At 40.1% G+C, this 18216-nt stretch overlaps 1 protein-coding gene across 1 annotated transcript; it reads right to left on the bottom strand.

Annotated features, from left to right (window-relative positions):
- Positions 1-3350: 3350 nt before the first annotated feature.
- Positions 3351-17828, bottom strand: gfpt1 (glutamine--fructose-6-phosphate transaminase 1). Its single transcript, XM_020657569.2, has 19 exons — positions 17736-17828; positions 15761-15868; positions 15253-15360; positions 14993-15118; positions 14831-14889; positions 14603-14737; positions 14454-14515; positions 14289-14368; positions 14094-14202; positions 13789-13952; positions 11248-11343; positions 10846-10943; positions 10504-10624; positions 10004-10161; positions 7643-7757; positions 7334-7461; positions 6947-7114; positions 6167-6328; positions 3351-5136 (listed from the first exon to the last, which is right to left on the bottom strand). Exons 1-19 carry the CDS (start codon positions 17740-17742, stop codon positions 5092-5094), a joined length of 2049 nt encoding a protein of 682 aa, XP_020513225.1. The 5' UTR covers positions 17743-17828; the 3' UTR covers positions 3351-5091.
- Positions 17829-18216: the final 388 nt, after the last annotated feature.

Below are 18216 nucleotides of genomic sequence, written 5' to 3'. Positions count from 1 at the left end.
GGTTTAATGTATTTATTCACTACAATTTGGTGTTTCACCTATCACGCTTCATCTTTTTCATTCTTTTCACCGCCGCCAACATTATGTCTTCTTTTTTTTTATCCTGCAACTTCTTTTTTGATCACGAAGTAGTGATGAGGTGAGTCAAATTGCCAGGAAAATTGCCTTTTTAGTGCGCTGTATTTTTTCATATAAATAATAATAATAATAATGAATAATTGGCAATTATAAATTAATAATATTTTGTCCCACACTAGAAACACAAATCTGCTACAATATAGCTGGCCTATCTTTGTGCACCTCAGAGTGGAAATAAATGTGTCACAGTCAGGGAAACGCTTTGCAAACTGTCTTAACTAAAGACTAACAATCATTTTTATTCAACCAACCACGTGTGTGTGTGTGTGTGTGTGTGTGTGTGTGTGTGTGTGTGTGTGTGTGTGTGTGTGTGTGTTAGTGACCATTCAATATTTGTTTTTGACAGCCATAGCAGCCTGACCTGAGTCAATATGCCAGTTATATCATCTTACACAGACGTACTTGGTTTATTTTCACAAGGTAAATATGAAGCGGAATCTTCTGATGAGTCCCAAAGGATGTTTGTAACTTTACACCAAAACAGAACGTAGACATATTTGTTTTTTCATTCTAAATAAAGTAAACAGTTCAAGTGTATTAAATTGGACTCTGTCTGTCTACATTTTTTTAACTAGAGTAACTGACCTGTAAAGCGTTTAGATTTACTCTATGACAGGAACTCTTAAGCTTTCATCAAAGCCTTATAAAACATCAATTGGTTCATTTTTTTAACGTGGCTTTTTGTCCACAGTTCTATTTATTTTCACCATTTTATAGTATGTCCCCACCTGCCATTTACTCTACACTATGTTTAAATATAACAATATTCTTCAAGATTCTTATTACATGCAATTTTCTTTTTCTATTATTTCATCTGACAGTCAGTCAAGACCACTGATTTAGCAAAAAGTACAGAGGAACCTCACTAACCTCCTCTGATGGAAAAAAAAGAAAAGCAGAGGATGGTTAACTAACTCCACATGTTCACATGTTGCATTATGTCACATGCACGAATGGAGTGAGCCATCTTGGAAAGTATTAGGCCCCATTCAATCCTCAGGATATGTGGACAGGCTGCAGAAAAGCTTCTCTGGTGTTAATCATTTGTGACATAATTTGGGGGCAGTGCACAGGACATAGTTGAAGAAGGAGCTAAAGAATTTCTCAAAGAAAGCGACTCTGATTAAGATCTGACTTTTTATTTTGTCATTTAAAGTTGATCCATATGCAAGCACATTTTCTATTGGGCAGCTTTCAGTGGATTTCTCATGTCAAACAAACTCAGTGCAAGATGTAGGCTGCTGCCAGTTTGCGTTTCCACTGAGTATGCACCAATACAGCACAGCTGTCTAACATATATAAACATTACATCACAGATTATATAGATGACACGGACTGTCCCATATGGTGAGATTCAGCAACAAAAGACGCAACAGTTATGCAGCCTGCTATCTACTTTCAAGTAATTTTTGGTTAGACTCAGTTTGAACCCCAGACTTTAATTAGTGACTGACAGTTTATTGAAAGATTTTCCTCCAGACTCTTTCAGCTTTAAGTGAGAACAGCTTTGTGTTAAACCAACAGTCACTAGTGTCAGGTTTACATACAACTTGTGAGGTGGATTAGATTATAAAAAAACAGCTCATGTGTTCTTATGGTATGAGATCACGCATTAAACTCAAGTCCATATGGTTATCTACATTTTTCATCAACTTCTGATATATTTCAAATCAACAAGCCTTTTGAACACTGGGTTTCAAAGCTCTCAATATCAAGACAACTATTAGGTACAGTTCTGCAAATCCAAATGTTGCTTTAAAAGCAGTATAATATTTAAACATTAACTTTAGGAAAGTATTTCTGCTTTGATATACTGTTCATGAACTTATCTGTTTCATTTGTTGTCTCAAATTTCTTGAGGCTACTTGAATTACTAGTAAAGATACAGGAAAAGTCCAACGACTCAACAGGGAGATCTGTCAAAGCAGTCGTTTAAATTGTAGATTACCTGAGATGATTTTTTAATAAGCTTTCCTTATTTCTATTTTTAAAACTGTGTAATACTCAGATGCCTTAAACTGCTGTGATTGGTTATTCACGTTGGTAAAGGACTTGGGAGATACTCTTAGGACGTTAATGTTTCAGATTTGGCTCCATTCAACTGAAAAACTACCCATGATGCTCCGTGTGATTGGAAAATGGAGATCGACTTTGTCCAGAGCTTCAGCTGTTGTCTATGATTACTCTGCAACAGCAGTAGAGGCCATTGTTGTTGTCAGTCAGTGCAATGAAATCCTTCTGAGCATCGCACTCTCTTTCCCCAACAGTTAAGCATTTTACCTTTCAAACTTGATGAAGCAGAATCCATTTGTAAAGTTAACGCTGGCAGGTTTTCTGGACCAAGATGCACAAGATGTTTCGCCTGGCCTTCATAACACACCTCCAGAAACAACAGCTGCTCTCATTTGAGCCGCGGAGGAAGGAGAGGAGTTGCCAAATGGTTAAAGATGGTGCTGAATGCCGTGCGAGTTCTCTACAGATGTTCACTTTCTGTTTGCATGACCACCATGGCCCTCATCTATGCACAACTGTTATCCCTGTGCAGTGTTCAGACCCAGTGTCACTACACTTACGATTTCATATTTCATATGGATGCACCGAAACATTATAGTCCACCTTGCAGACTGTGACTGGTCACTCCTCACAGGCACTTGAAATCATTTGGGATCTGTCAACACTCATAAGTAGTCCATGTCTATTACTCTACCGCCTGTTTGAATAAAATGATTGTGAAAGCCTTTTGATCCCCAATATTTACATTTTCATATATTATCCTCCTTTTCAACAAGTTGAAAAATCTCAGAGCCGGCTGTTTCTGTGTCTACAGCTTTAAATGCAAGTGGGCTGTGTCTGACCTCGCCTCTCTGGAAGGGGATGTGGCTTGGGCTTTCTCGCTCCATGCCCTATTGTTTAGAGTAAGAAGGTAGACTCAGAGGGCAGAACAAACACCTAGCTGTGGGAGTGTCACTGCCCTTTGTGATGTCTTGAAGGGAAAATCTCTAAACGGTCTCTTTGAGCACACATTTTCTGAAGAATGGAGCAGGCAAAAAACAGAGAGGATGGACTTTTCTTATAATTGGGGGAGGGGGGGGGGGGTTAAAAGGCTAGGGACACATATTAATGTTTGACAAACATGTTTAAGGCAAAGTGTATTTTGCATTATGTATGTGACCTTTAAGACACTATTACAAACTTTGCTCAGACACTTCAAATGGGAAGTACTTGACACTTTATTGCATCAGCTCCACTAATAAATAGTGCCCCCACACACACAGAAATCCATCAGTCAGAAAATCATCATCTAACAGATTTCAGGATCAGTGTGGCGTCTTTTTGTCAATGTTCTTCCAGTCTAAGTAATCAATGGGGGGTGACAAAAGTACCTGTAATAACATCATCTAGTTTTCAAACCTGTTCACTGGCTCAGAAGAAGCTCAATGTTAGGGAAAAGAAATGGAAAAACTGAAAGAAAAAAAAAGGAAAGTTAAGGCTTGATTGTAAAGGTAAGATAAATGCATTTCAACTAAAATATGTGAGGAGAAAAACAAACACGCAGCTTAAATTTCTTCACTACTTAACTGTGTGTAACACATCGTCCTTTCCTTGGCCCTATGAAAAAGACATTTGGGCACGCACACACACAGACACACTCAGCTGGCATCTGCCTCTCTAGAGAAACATCTACAGTCTGACAAGCTGCCATAACAACCGTGTGAATGCCCACCTTCTCTCTTCTTCACACCACACAACCTACAGTAACCATGTCAGTACAAGTTTGGCTACAAAACAATATAACATATCAAATATATATGCATGTTTTGGTGTATAACTGCCATCATTGTACAGATTTTTGGTTTAACAGGACATTTTTAAATGACAGTAACATTCACGTTTCAAATCAACAAATAACTTTGTAACAAAATAATAATAATAAAAATAAAAAGCTTCAAATGGTCCCAATATTGCAGCAGTCTGTTGGCAGATTGTGGTCTGTTCTTCTACTTCAGGGTTTTAACTTCATATAACTTTAAATTTCTTCAGTTTATAATTCAAACGCATAGGAGACCAATGAGATCTCCTTTTTGAACAATGAAGCAACAGAGTTTAACACAAGATTCCAAAACTAAATGGTGCATGAAAAGCTTTATAGTAACAATATTTTGTAATCCAGATGCTTTAGTTCCAAAGAAAAATCAAAGCCAGAGTTAGAAATCTGATAGTCTTAGTTCATGCAGGATAACAAGCTTCACACAGTTGTGTATTCACAAGCGTTCCCATCATCTAACTTGTGATGCTGCTCCTGCTGTAAACTTTCGCGTCCTTAAAAGAAGAGAAACTGAGTCAAAACTGACAAACTGTGCGGCAATAATGAAGTCCTGACCTGTGGAATGATTTAAGCTTACTTCAACGGTGAAAAAAAAGACACTTTGAATGAGAAGCTGCCAAAGAAAAATATCCCAACTAAACGACGAATCATTGCACTGAAAAAAAGTAACAAAAAAGGAAGCCAACGAGGTCTTTAAAAATCTAGATTCTCTCAGTTAACATCAGCTTTAAGAGCCTTCCACCGAGACTAAACACCATATATTTAAACAACTGTCCAGGGTGAAAGTGAAACGACCTTAAACTACCGATGTCAGTTACTACAGCTTCAAAACACCCACACAATATAAAGGTTATAAGTCAGTGCCAGCCCAGACCTCGCCATCAAGGACAGAACTACTTCTCTAACGACAATACGACAATAATGAGAAGATAGAGGTGGAGATACAGAGAATATACAACAGCGAGATGCAGGACTGTTGATTAAGATTGCATTAAAAAGGGCTGTGACATCAGACAAAAAAACAGGACATTATCTTCTCTTGGTTTCTGCGTACAGACGCTCCCTGGTCGTCTTCACACATGTTTGTGTCTGCCAGGCTTTTGTTGTCGAGTGATGAAGGGCGCGCTTCATTCCACTGTCACAGACTTGGCCAAGTTTCTTGGGCAGTCCACCTGTATTCAAATGAAAAAAATTTGTTTACCATGTGGGGCATGACAGAGCTAATGCTGCTGACAAATTGCTACTGTCAACCAACTAAGTTTGATGTACCAACATCACAACATAAAACTAACTTCTATTTGTGAGCCAGACATGTGGCAGCAAATCCTAAGAGCTTTTAAATACTTGGACATAAAGAAACGGAAGTGTGGGCGTGTGGCAGAGCTGTGTTCACATAAGTGTTTGCTTAGAACAGCAGAGCGATGTGACAGAGTTGTGAGTAGTGAACTTAAAACGTCTGAGCCGGCTGCACTGTCGGGACATCTCTCTGAAGAAAAATGCTCTGTAAGCAGCAGAGCTTGTATTTACATGCTGAGCTGTAGTTAAGCTGTTTACTTTTAGCTTTAGCATCCAGTAAAGCAAAGTACACAATGGAACAACAGTAAGTAAACACTATCTACATCAAAACACCAGGAACAGTGTCAGTTTTGTTTAAAGCTAAAAAAAAAAAAAAAATTCACTGTAAGTCTGAATTTTGCGTTGATTGAGGTATTTACATGGGACTGTAATTGTTTCAATGTGGCAGCTAAAGTCACCATCACCTTCAGTGCAGTGTTCTGAAATAAGGACTACACATGCTGCAGCCAAAATGAGGTGAGTCAGAAGATGTAAACACTGCGTGTTTGTTTCTGCCATTTGTGCTCAGTGTCTTCAGAGCAATCAAGGGCTACAGAGCAGGTTAATCAGGGACACTGAGCTACACACCACTTATAATGAGCTGCAGCATATTTAGGAAAATTCACCTTTAAATGTAAAAATATCTATTATTTCAACTGTTTTCACAGATATATAGCACATACAGTATAAACACAAGCACAGTAGTGATAATAGAAGGTTTAGGGTGGATTAACAGTGCTTTTGAAGGGGGAGTGCTGAAATTGATATTTGACCACATCTTTAGTGAAAGATGACGTAAAGAGGCTCATATGTTAAAATAGTTAAGAGTCTCAGTTACTGCCGAGCCTGAAGGGTGAAGACACTTACATCGTAACCTCGGAGGACAGCCAGGTGGAAGGACAGCAGCTGCAGCGGGATGACGCTCAGCACGCCCTGCAGGCAGTCGACACAGTGAGGCACTCTGATGGTGCGACACGAGTTCTTGACGGTCTCATAATCATCTTTGTCGCAGATCACAATGGGGCGGCCCTGCAAAAATCAAATAAAGCAAAATCATCATTCAGCGTGTTCCTGAGCGGGGCAAGATTCACGAAAAAGCTTGATCTGAAAAAATACCAATATCCTCCCCCTCTTTTTCTCTCAGTTGATTTTAACAGCCCTTAAACCCACATCTGCTACAGATTACAGTCAGTAATGATGTCACGCTGAAGCACCCCCTCCCTGGGGTTTATTGAGGTGAAGGATCAGAGGTGTGGCACAGACAAGACTGTGGAAATTGACCTAACATGCACAATGTGTATTTTGATATTTTGATTGTATGCACAATCAGTATTTTAAATGTAAACTTTTAAACTCCCTCAAGTGTAGTTTCAAACTTCAGATGTTCTGGTTGGTATGATGTAATGTTGTACCTTTTTTGTTTAAAACATCACAGATAAGTTGTTGACATGTAAAAAGCATGTGTCCTGAGATTTGAACTGAGTGAATGAACAAATGACAGGAACAGGGTATTATAGAGAGGACTGATTTCACAGAGACACCTGTCTTGTAGAATGATCACAACTTGCTTTAACATTACCTAAATATATAAACATTGGCATTATAATAACTATTTCAGCAGTGTTGTGTGGTGTGATTGGGCCTTACCTGGCGGGCGACAACTTGCTGCAGAGCGTTCTGACATTTGGTGTATGTGTGATCTCTCATGATGATCATGATGACCGGCATGAGTTTATCAATCAGAGCAAGAGGACCGTGTTTCAGTTCTCCAGCCAGGATGCCCTCTGAATGCATATATGTGATTTCCTTGATTTTCTACATGAGAAGAAAACATCCACAAACATGATGTTATTATCCACAAGGGACGACAGAAATACAACCTTTTCTCTTTTTAAAGTGAAGGAGGTAAATCAGCTGTCAGATATTCTTTTGATAAAGTTCTCCATAGACATTTTGTTAATCTCTAATGAATACAATGGGAACAGTGGAAAATCTGAAAAATATTTTACTGGTAAAGACGGAAAACTTGCTCACCAGTGCTCCTTCAAGGCAGGTAGCATAATGGTATCCTCTGCCCATGATCAGCACACTCTTCTGCTGGTACAGCTCAGTCGCCAGCTTCTGGATCTCATCATCCAAACTGAGGACCTCCTTGATCAGATCTAACAAAGAGAGCAGAAAAAAAACACATCTTTGAGGATTTAAATGTTAATCAAAAGTGTCAACATGCTGCTGCTGTCATGTGGGCTCATAATGTTAGGCAGGGAGTGGCAGAGAGGCCAGACATTCTTGATTAGTTTAGGGTATCCCTAACTGAACCTGAAAACGTTTGTCTTTAGTTACCTGGAAGCACTCTCAGGCCCTGGATTATCTCACGCCGTCTGGGCTGCATGGAAATCCTGTCATCGCACATCAGGAGCGCAAACATGATCAGGGCAACAAACTGGCTGGTGTAAGCCTGGAGAGGAAAAAGTCAGAAAAACAAGAGTGTAGGTGTGATTCATGCAAGCACTTAATTAAGAGCCGTTAGTCCTAGCCATTGTGACCCATTTACTAAATGCATACGAGTTTGATGTTGTGCAGCACAATACTAAACACAGAAAAGCAGAAACCTAATAGTGCTTTAAGAGTTGCTTGAGTCTGTGCTTCTTGTCTCTCTGTTTTGATAGGGAGTTCTGTATCCAGTTTATAATCTGCACCAGATGAGAAATGGAAGGAGAGGAGGGTTGAGTACACGCAAAGCAGCAATAAGATTCGTGCATTTGAGCTCCGTCAAGCCATGGCTTCTCATCCCGGAAAACTATGTTAACACAACACTACAACACAGATCACTCTTTCTGGTCGCTAAAAAAAAAAATCAACGCACATAACCTCATAACATTTGAGACTTGATGCAAGTCATCATCATTTACCCGCTCTCTCTTTCTCTTTCTCTCGCTGTTCCTGCATCTCTGACTACCTCGGAGGCCATCCATGCCCATTTGGGAGGTTTAATTTGAGCACAAGTAAAGCCAAGTCATTTCACAGGACCCTGCAGACTCTGAAATGCCAGTGTCCAAAGCCAAGAAAAAAAAGCTGTAAAACCTTTACACTTTATTTCCTCATGGCAGCACGCAAACCACAGTCCCTCACAACTCTGACAGTTTGCTCTGTCGGGTCAGATATGGCATTATGATTAATCCACATTGTAAACTGTGGTGTGTTTTCAGTGTTCTTGTCACCAACTTTTTAGTGTTTTTGTTGCAGAACAAATGACCACCCTAACAGACAAGCTGAAACATGACCAGATTTGTCCAATGTAAATTCCTATAGATTCTTTCAGTTAATTCAATAAGGATGTGTTCTTTTATTAACTATCAGCTGACCAGCCAGAGGGGTTTGCCTATTGAAGCATTGAAGTATCTTTAGTCCTAACTCAATCCACAAATCTTTAGTAGGATCAAAGGAATAGTAACACACTTTTTTCTCCCATTTTCCAGTTCACAAAAAAGTCAAATTAGCATGAAAGAGAGAAACTAGAGGCCAAGCAGAAGAATTTGGATTAATTTAGTAGTTGGTTGCAATACATGTTCTCTATTGATTTGATGAGCTCGGCTGTGCAGCATTTGGTAGAGCTGGGTGTGGGGATGTGGCCCAGCCAGCCAAGCTGTAAATGATGGCGTCTCTGAGGCGTGCTCTGGGACTTTGGAGCAGCACAAGAGACGCTAAGCCAAGCCGAAGGGCTGGGCCAGGGAAGGACCTGCTCCCCCCCTTTTCTCTCTCTCTCCGCACTAACTGGGGCTCCAATGCTCCTCTGCTTTGCTCAGAGTCCAAACTGGCAATCCTTAGGGTTCTGTGGAGCAGGTGGGGGGCTAGGCATAAAACCAAGGATCCTAGCTTTGCATGATTTGAGATGAGATTTTCAGGCTTCTTTAATTCCCAGTGGGTTCAGAGGAGGAAAAAGTCAGCTTCCAAGGGGTGGAACCATACTCACAGCAGAGTTTTCATCTGGGTTTATTAAGTATCGGCGGTCGTTGAGTTCATTTATAAGATAATGCAACACATTTGTGCACAGTTTCTTGAAGCTCAATGTAAAAACCTGCAGTTTTCTCACTTGCTCTTCATTAATGCAAAGATGTACAGTATGGTGTAAAGTGATTTCAAGTGCACTTCCAGAACTAAGGTGGCAGTTCTGACAGACATGTTCTTATGAAGACATGAAAATAGAGACACAGGTTTGGAGGGGCGCGGTCAGTCATCAGTGTCAATGCACAAAAACAAAACAGAAATCCAAAAAATGGTAGGGGAACGTCACTTTAAACACGGGCTGTAAGTGATTATTCTTTTCTTTGTCTGTTGGTCTATAAAATGTTATAAAAAAATCTTTAAAGACATCTTAAGTTTAAAATGCTGTTCTTGTCTGACCAAAAGTTGAAAACCCAAAACATAATCAATTTCCCATCAAACAAAAAAACACAAGATTATGGAACAAATTAATAATTTAACTTTTTACGTTGAAAACGAACTAAAACATACATAAAAGTTTGATTCAGATACATTTGCTTTGGGCCAAATGAACAATCGATCAACAAGCTAACAGTCTACATGAAGATGAATGTTTGTAGATGTAGATATTATTTTATAGATTAGCATGTGTACTGCTTTATAACACAGCATGAAAAGAATGTGTCTTAAGGTAAAACCATTCAAGTGCCACAGGCTCACCTTGGTGCTTGCTACTCCAATCTCAGGGCCAGCGTTGATGTGGACTCCACAGTCTGTCTCCCTGGAGATGGAGCTGCCTACTGTGTTTGTGATGCCCACAGTCAGAGCCCCTCTCTCCTTACAGTAGTGCAGAGCCATGAGGCTGTCAGCAGTCTCCCCTAGACGATTGAAAGAAACGGAATACCATAACAGTTTATAAAATGTTACAGTTGTGGCAATAAAATGATGATGATTTATTAGTTTGTTAGGAAATAGCTTTTGCATCACACAATGATTTGAAACAGAAAAACCACCACAGTATTAATCTCACATCTTGCAAAAAAAAGAGAAGTACAGTACAAATACAGAAAACTCAACTCTACTGGATAACTGGCTAAGACTTAAATTGAGCACAAGGAAAGTTAAATCAGGAAGAAGCTGAGTGACCCCCGGGGATGGAAAGTGGAAGACAACTAGGGAATGTGCACTCAATCAAGTCCAGATGGCAGCAGCCTCCCCACCTGACTGACTGATAAAGAAGCAGACATCGTCTCGGAAGACAGGAGTATTCCTGTCCAGGAAGTCGCTGGCCAGCTCCACCATGACAGGCAACTCGGTGAGCTCCTCCAGGACCTGGCGGGTCTGAAAAGCAACAGAGCACTGCTCAGCGTCATTCTGTTAAAACAAGCCAGTCGAGGCCAAGCACGGAGACTGTGCCAGCACACAACCATTGCACCTGTGTCCACAAGACAGACCTCACATTTCCTGCAAGTCTGCTGGATTCAACATGGATGGCAGTGCAGACATGTTTCCATTATGTGCTTTAATAACAAAAAAGAAAAAAAAAGTCAGTGGCTACTCACAGCTACTCCAGCATGGTAGCTGGTGCCGCATGCAATAAGGATAAGTCGCCGACACCTCTGGATCTCCTTGATGTGGTCCTTCAGTCCACCCAGTATCACTGAAAGTAAAGCCAACAGCTAACTCATCATTCGGTTCAAAGATCTTTCACCTTACCACAAAAGAGCACCGGAGGAGAATAATGAGAAATAATGCTACATGGACATTTTTCAAAGAATGTATATATCCGTGTTAATCCTTTGAAGATGAATGAAATAATCATAATCATTCCTTTTCAGAAATCTTGGATCAAAGACATGAATGTGTCAGCGGGAAATGTTTGAGGCCAGAGTGGAAAAGTGCATTAACAGGTGAGTAATTACGTCAATGCTCCACAGAGGAAAGTGATCAGACAGCACTCTGACCTGTGTTGTTGTCAAAGTTGATTCTCCCTCTCATGGTGTTGACCACAGACTCTGGCTGCTCAAAGATTTCCTTCTGCATGAAGGAGCTGTAGTTTCCTGTGGTGAGAGGATCAGAAACAGGGGATCATTTCCAACACTAGTAAAAACAAAATGAAGGTAAATGCCACTTAAGAGCATAGTGATGGACTTTTTTATAAAGTGTGAGCCCACAAGAGGCTTTCTGACAAGGGTCTTATTGACTTACATGAAGTACCTGAAAACACAAACCACAGCCTCCTGGAAGAGTAACAAAACGGTTTATGTTTGACTGAAAACTGGAAACTTAGGGAGTCTTTAGTCTTCTTTATGAACATTTTAAAAGCTAGAGGGTAGGTCACTCCTAAAACGAAGAAAAACCAAACATGATACATTGGAGAGATGGTGTTTTTCCATCAATAAGAAACTGTGACAGTAAAATATGTGAACGTTTGTCAGTCTGCCTTTGACAGCAATTTGGGTCACGCAAATTAGGTTATTAGGCAGAAAGGCTCCAAAAACTGAAATGAGGAGAGAGGCCGAGTAATGACTGGACCACATAGGAATGTAGGGACCAGCCAACATCAGTTCAGCTCTGCCCTCTGCTGGTCCACAGAGGGAGAGTCAGAGGAGAAGAGGAACATGCAAAGACACACAGAATTACACAAACAAGACACAAAAGCAGGAAAATGCAAACAACTTCTAATTCAGCTTTTGTGTGTTGTCATCGATTGTGTTTGCATTGGACTACTAGTCACTTTGGTCATGGGGAGTGAGACTAAAGTTTTAAAATAACACTGAACAATGTATTCTTCAAGGACATATTCAGCAGATTAATCAGTAACAGAAATGGTGGAATATTGTTAATGTCTTCTCATATATCCCTAAGGCTTATATGAGAAGTATCACTCTTGTAAAAACAGCACAAAAGGAGCACACTCGACAGTAAACAACGATTTCAGGTACACGACCGCAACAAGAGTAAAAAGAGACAGAAAAGTCTGCTCACAAATGTCTTTTTAGTTTCCTTTATACGAGTAAGAATATAGCAACACAACAACGGACACATTTCAGTACTAGGCCTTCATCAGCATTAAAGCAAACTAAAAGGACATTTGTGTGCTGACTTTTCTGTCACTTGTGTGCCTGCAAGGTTAAGTTTAAGAGCTAATCTCTATTTACAATCATTCAAATGCAAATACACACAGAACTACACAGATAAACTGTGGTAGTGTTCTTGTTTCCGTTTCTAGTACATTTGTGGTCCTAGTTGTATTAACGAATTACATATCAGCAGACTTTGGTGTACGCAGAAGAAAAAGTCCATGTAGGCACAAATAATAGGTGGAACGTTATCCCCACTAATGACATGCCAGCTCCCATCGACGGTATCCTGACAATGATTTATTTGTCTCTATGTAACGATATCTGCATAAAGGATCCGCTAACAATCCATGAGTGATCAAACATTTCAACTTGAGCCAAAAAAAGAATCAGCGTTTAGATTACCTACCTGAGATAAATCAGAAACAATGGAACCTGCCTCCTTTTAACTTTTTTTTTTCTCCTCTTGAGGACAGACCTGATAAAGCTCAACCTTGTATATACCTGCATCATCAAAATGTTATTTCTGCTGAATTAATTCCCTTAAATGGCAAGTACATATCAAGAAGATTTCTTTTCTGGGCTCATAATACCAAGAAACAAGCATTTATTATTATTATTTTACTAAATTCTAATTGGTGTGCATTAGTCAATTTAACAATTTTTTTCAGACTACTTTTTGGTTAATTACTTTTTCTGCACTTTGAACTGAATTTGAATTTGTTTGAAAGGTGCTATGAAAATAAAGTGTGATTGATTGATTGATCTGTTCCCAGATAACTTTCATCGATTAGACGATGATAGACAATATAGATGGAGCGGACCACCAGTTAGTTTAGCTTAGACCTGGCGGGAAACAGCATGCTCTCCTAGATGTTAACATCTTCTTACACCTATTAACACATGATACCTTGTGTGTCTATAGTGTAACATCAAATTGGGTGTGACATGTTCAATTCACAGTTTTACAGGGTGTTACTTAAAATGTTTTACCATTTTACAAAGTGTTACATGCCGGACTACTTCTTTGCTGGAACCAGTTACTCCCTAAGTTCCAAAATGATTGCCTGGCCACTGTTTCCAGCCAAGAAGGAATCCCATAACCTCCTTTAAAACAGTGAATCATATATATTTTTTTTTTTGGAAAAGTAAGGAGGGTTAAATTCTTGTAGATGAGGGTTTATTTTTATAGCAGGTGCTCCCCTGGGGTTGAACTAATCCAGCAGGGTTGCAATCAGCTGAATGATAAAGGGAAGGCCTCGGGCTGCATGGTAAAAGTCAGCTCAGCTATAGGAGCGGCGACTTTAAAAGGAACACAATAATAACAGGGTTCAGGACATAATTACAAGGCAGTGCACAAATGATTTATTTGCAAACATAGCCAGGAGATATAACCAGAACAAAGGAGGACCTTGCACTCACCCTTCATGATCTGCTGCAGCTCCATCTGCAGGGTCTGGATGGCTCGGGCTGGGTAGTCTCCTGCCCTGCGCTTTATCCTGTGAATGGACAATCGGCCTTCCTTCACGGCAGCCACATCATCATCCTCCAGGAAGATCACCCGGTTTGTGTGCTCGATCACAGCGCTGGCATGACAGGAGAAAACCATTCCTTTAATTTATAATCTGCAGTTGGGGCTGAGACATATGGACTGAGGAGTATGTTTTACAGAGAATCTTTAAAGGCTGTTTAAAAAGGTGGACACCAAGACACAATTATCCGCTTACCTTGCATCAGAGGCAAAATAATACTCCACAGCTTTTTCGTCCACAGGGAACAAGCAGGTGTCCTGATCTGTCCTGGGTAGAGTGGCGCAGCCTTTCTTGTCTTTGGCAGCTGAGAAAAGAGAAAAACTGGGTCTCAGTCACAATTATGCTATCACGTGTGGACAGATTATACTCAAAACTGAATTTTAAACTCACTAGAGCGGTAGAGCACAGGGATATGATCTGCAGACAGCTTGTGATCACATCTCACTCCCATCAGCAGGGGACTTCCTCTCCTGTGCAGGGACATTTTTATGAGCAAACAACAACTTTTTCTTAAATAACCCACCGCAGTTTGACTGCCTGACAGTGGAAACATACCTTGTGCCAACTGCCTCTCCGGGGTAGTGAACGCTCTTGAATACCAGGGCAAAAGCTCCCTCCTGACAGGCGGAAGAAGAAACAATTAGACAAGCTATTTCACCTTCTGATCACTACAGGAACATCTGTGTGCATCAGCAGGTCCCTACCAGCTGCTGGGTCACCCGCTCCACCAGTGTAGCAAAGTTGATGTCATCATTCTCCCGGTTGTCATACATGTACTTCACCAGCTTGGCAATGGTCTCTGTGTCAGTCTCTGACTCAAACTCGTAACCTTTGCTCTCCTTCAGTGGTGGAGGTTAACAGAGTTAGTCCTGTCTGCTCCCAGAGTGATGAAAACAATATCTACAATATTTTCATGAATAATATTTGCTCACCAAGAATTTTCTCAAGTCTTTGTAGTTAGTGATAATTCCATTGTGGATGACGATGAACTCTGCAGAGCAGAAAGACAAACTTTAGGTGTCACATTGAAATTGATCAGGGGAAATGCTACACTTTGTGGAGTAAATGAGCTTTCTATCCTCAACACAACTGACCATTTGTCTTGTCAGATCTGTGTGGATGGCTGTTAACTGGGCTTGGTACACCGTGAGTGGCCCAGCGGGTGTGGGCGATGCCGACATGAACATCGAACTCCACATCAAGGTCAATATCCTGCTGCTCTAAAGGTCAAACAAACACAACCCGACACAGCCAAATTTAGGCATTCCATCCTTCCAACAGATTACAAATCAATGCTTTATATGTAAATGATTAATTTTTTTATTAGTAGGTTAAACACTTAAACTGGACTTACTGTGTATCTCTTCATCAAGTGCCTTCACTTTTCCACGTTGCTTGATCAGTTGGATGGACTTTGCATTTGACTCCCAGTCCTTTCCATTCCCACCATCAATACCCACACCTGAGGAAATTTAAAAAGAGAATGATGACGTTTGCAGGTTTCACAAATCCCGAAGAATAACTTTATTACTACTTGTTTTTAATACTATTAGAATAGAACAGGCTACACTCTCCATGCAAAAATAAGCTACTGAAACTTCCTGAAACACAAATGGACTTAACATTAAGTAAATTATCTCCATTAGTGGTTCACTTAGTCCAGTCCAGCAACATAATGCTTCTTTAATAATTCAGAATAAACATCAGTCTTTCTTTGTTTTCATATCTCATTAGAACAAATACAAAAATCATGAAGAGTAACTGATGAGAATAATGCTTAAGAATAATATTCCCATGACCAGGCAGTGACGAAAAAAAGCTTGAAAAAACAACAAGTGTCTGATGTCTTTTCCATTTCTCACCTGCTGAGTCGTAACCTCTGTACTCCAGGCGCTTGAGACCTTTGAGGAGGATCTCAAGGATCTCACGCCGAGTCCTTGGCACATGGTAGTTAAGATAGGCAAAGATTCCTGAGAAGGGAAACAAAATGTGAAGATTCTGTGCTGCAGCTGAATGAAATAAGACTTTTGTTCATTCATTTTTCCTTGAGAATATGTGAATGCTAAGATGTGCAGCTGAAAGCACAGACTGATTAAAATGCCTGTCAGATATACATCTACAATTAACCCTTTTGCAACTGACAGAAAAGATAAATCCTTCACAGTTCACAGTCTTGCATCAGTATAACCCAAAGTTGTGGACCACTACTTGGGCCGTGTAAAGATGTGTTTCCATTATTGAAAAAGCATGTACAAAACAGAGAACAATCTGTTCCTTTGCAAGAAGAAACCGTTCGTCTGTATAATTCTATACTCACCTATGTATTCAGTTTTGCCAAATCATACTTTGGCAATAAATCTGACGAGAGATTATTATGTCGAATTTCTGACAGATATATTTACATAGGAAACAAATGTCAAAACAGCTGCTGAAACCAAGAGGAATGTAATGTTGTAAATCCTCAGGAAAATGACCCAGTTAGACAAACATTACTTAGTGGTGTCATCCTCAGTATTCCTTTCAAAACCACATGTTGAATAATCCCAGAGAAACCAGTCTGTACAGTCTAAACAGGAGTATTTACAGAACTAGAAAAAACAGTCTTCTATCTGGGCAGACCTGCTAAAAGACAATAGAGTGCGTCTATCCATTGACCTGGGGTTACGCAAGTTGATATCTTCTGCCTACAAGAAAGGATAGGAAAGGAAATAACTGTCCACTGTACTATAGAACAAAACAAGTAACTGTGATGGTACACTCAAGGATAAGTAAGGATATGATACATCAACAGGCTATCAAGACTTTGGAATTACACAGACACATGTCAGTACATGTCCATCCTTACTGTAGACATTTAGCATCCCCAGAAAGTCTCATTTCTATCCAGCAAGTAACTCTCATGCAGAAGTTTAACCTAAATTGGCCCCGGGGCACCGCATAAAATGCAGCACTGTTTAACAACTGAGAGCCAGGGTGGGCTGCCTGGTTCAACAGAGAATTCATTCAGATCAGCAGTTGATGGGAGGACGGCTATGTGGGGCAAATTGCCAAGAAGAAAATGTTGCAGCAAGAAGAAAGAAAAAAACAACACAAAATGTACCTCTGCTTAAGAAACAGGTTTAATAAAGAGATGAAAACAAGTGCTGCCTGATGTAACACCACACTGTGTCAGAAGGTATTAATAGAGACATTTGTTTGGGGTCCCAAATAGTCTATCTGGTCTGATTGGTGTTTTCAGATTGCGGTGACAGTGATGGGAGACAGAGAGGCATCAGTCACAAGTGTGTGAGACAATCTGGGACAGTCTCAGATAAAAAAAGAAGAAGAAGAAGAAGCTAATTATTTAAATTTAAATCATGATCCCTTCCAGCTACTTCCTCAATCAATGCAATCTGAAATACTAACATTTTAACACCTACACCTGGCTGACCAAAGCTTTCAATGCTGCAACATCAAAACCACAGATGAACATGTTTAGTTCAGAGTTACGCTTTAGCCGTAATGGTCCGTAAAGGACATCACTTTAAACCACAGGGATGAATGTCGACTTGACGGTAAAACGCAGTATCCTCAAACTATAGAGACAGCAGGTACAATAAAGCGAAACACGCTTAGTGGTTTCTATATATTCTGGTAGCTTACAGCATCAGCAGCACTAGCCCTTGTTCGCTAACTCAGTTTAGCCACCTTTAGCTAATTTCAACTTATTTACATCATTAGCCTTAGCTAACAATAACAGCAGTAGTTTACATGTGTTCGCATTGCTGTTGTGATAAGTTATGAATACAACACATTCCCCATTAAAAGTGGTAAATGTAGAAATTACTCAATACTCACCACACATGTCTACAGCTTCGGTGCCAGTGACGGGTAGCTGCGAACGCCTGTCAGATAAGCGTCGCCCCCCCCCCTTTAGTTTTACTGACTCACGGCCCGCCTTCTTTCATGGCGCCTTCTGATTGGACGAGCGGCCTATCAATCAATTGGTAGCCACCAACGTCCGCACTCATGACGTGGCATAAGGATGCAAGACACAAACAGATCCGGCTGCTGTGCACCTAACATCTACGTTTGCCTTAAAAGAACAGGCTGGCAAGGTTTCAAATATTCATCTTAATTCATAAACATGAAGAAAATGTGGAAGGAAAAAGAAAAATCATAACTCTTTAATTTTAAATAATTATTTTTCTCTTAAACTATTCATGCTGGGGTCTATACAAAATGTTATTATCTATACTTCCTATCTAGTGAAACTGTTGTATGAAAAGTATGCCAAAGCCAGCACTAATATGAGGCAGCATAGTGCCTCATATCTGGA

This window comes from Labrus bergylta, chromosome 2 (assembly GCF_963930695.1).
Source record: "Labrus bergylta chromosome 2, fLabBer1.1, whole genome shotgun sequence".
In the NCBI taxonomy this organism is placed as follows: domain Eukaryota; kingdom Metazoa; phylum Chordata; class Actinopteri; order Labriformes; family Labridae; genus Labrus; species Labrus bergylta.
This window is presented reverse-complemented; position numbering and strand designations above follow the sequence as displayed.

Excerpts from the sequence above, each read along its gene's own strand:
- gfpt1 (XM_020657569.2), bottom strand. Across the intron at positions 14,738-14,830 it reads AAGACTTGAGAAAATTCTTG|GAGAGCAAAGGTTACGAGTT; the intron begins GTGAGCAAATAT and ends CCACCACTGAAG. Across the intron at positions 6,329-6,946 it reads AGCAAGTTGTCGCCCGCCAG|GGCCGCCCCATTGTGATCTG; the intron begins GTAAGGCCCAAT and ends TGATTTTTGCAG.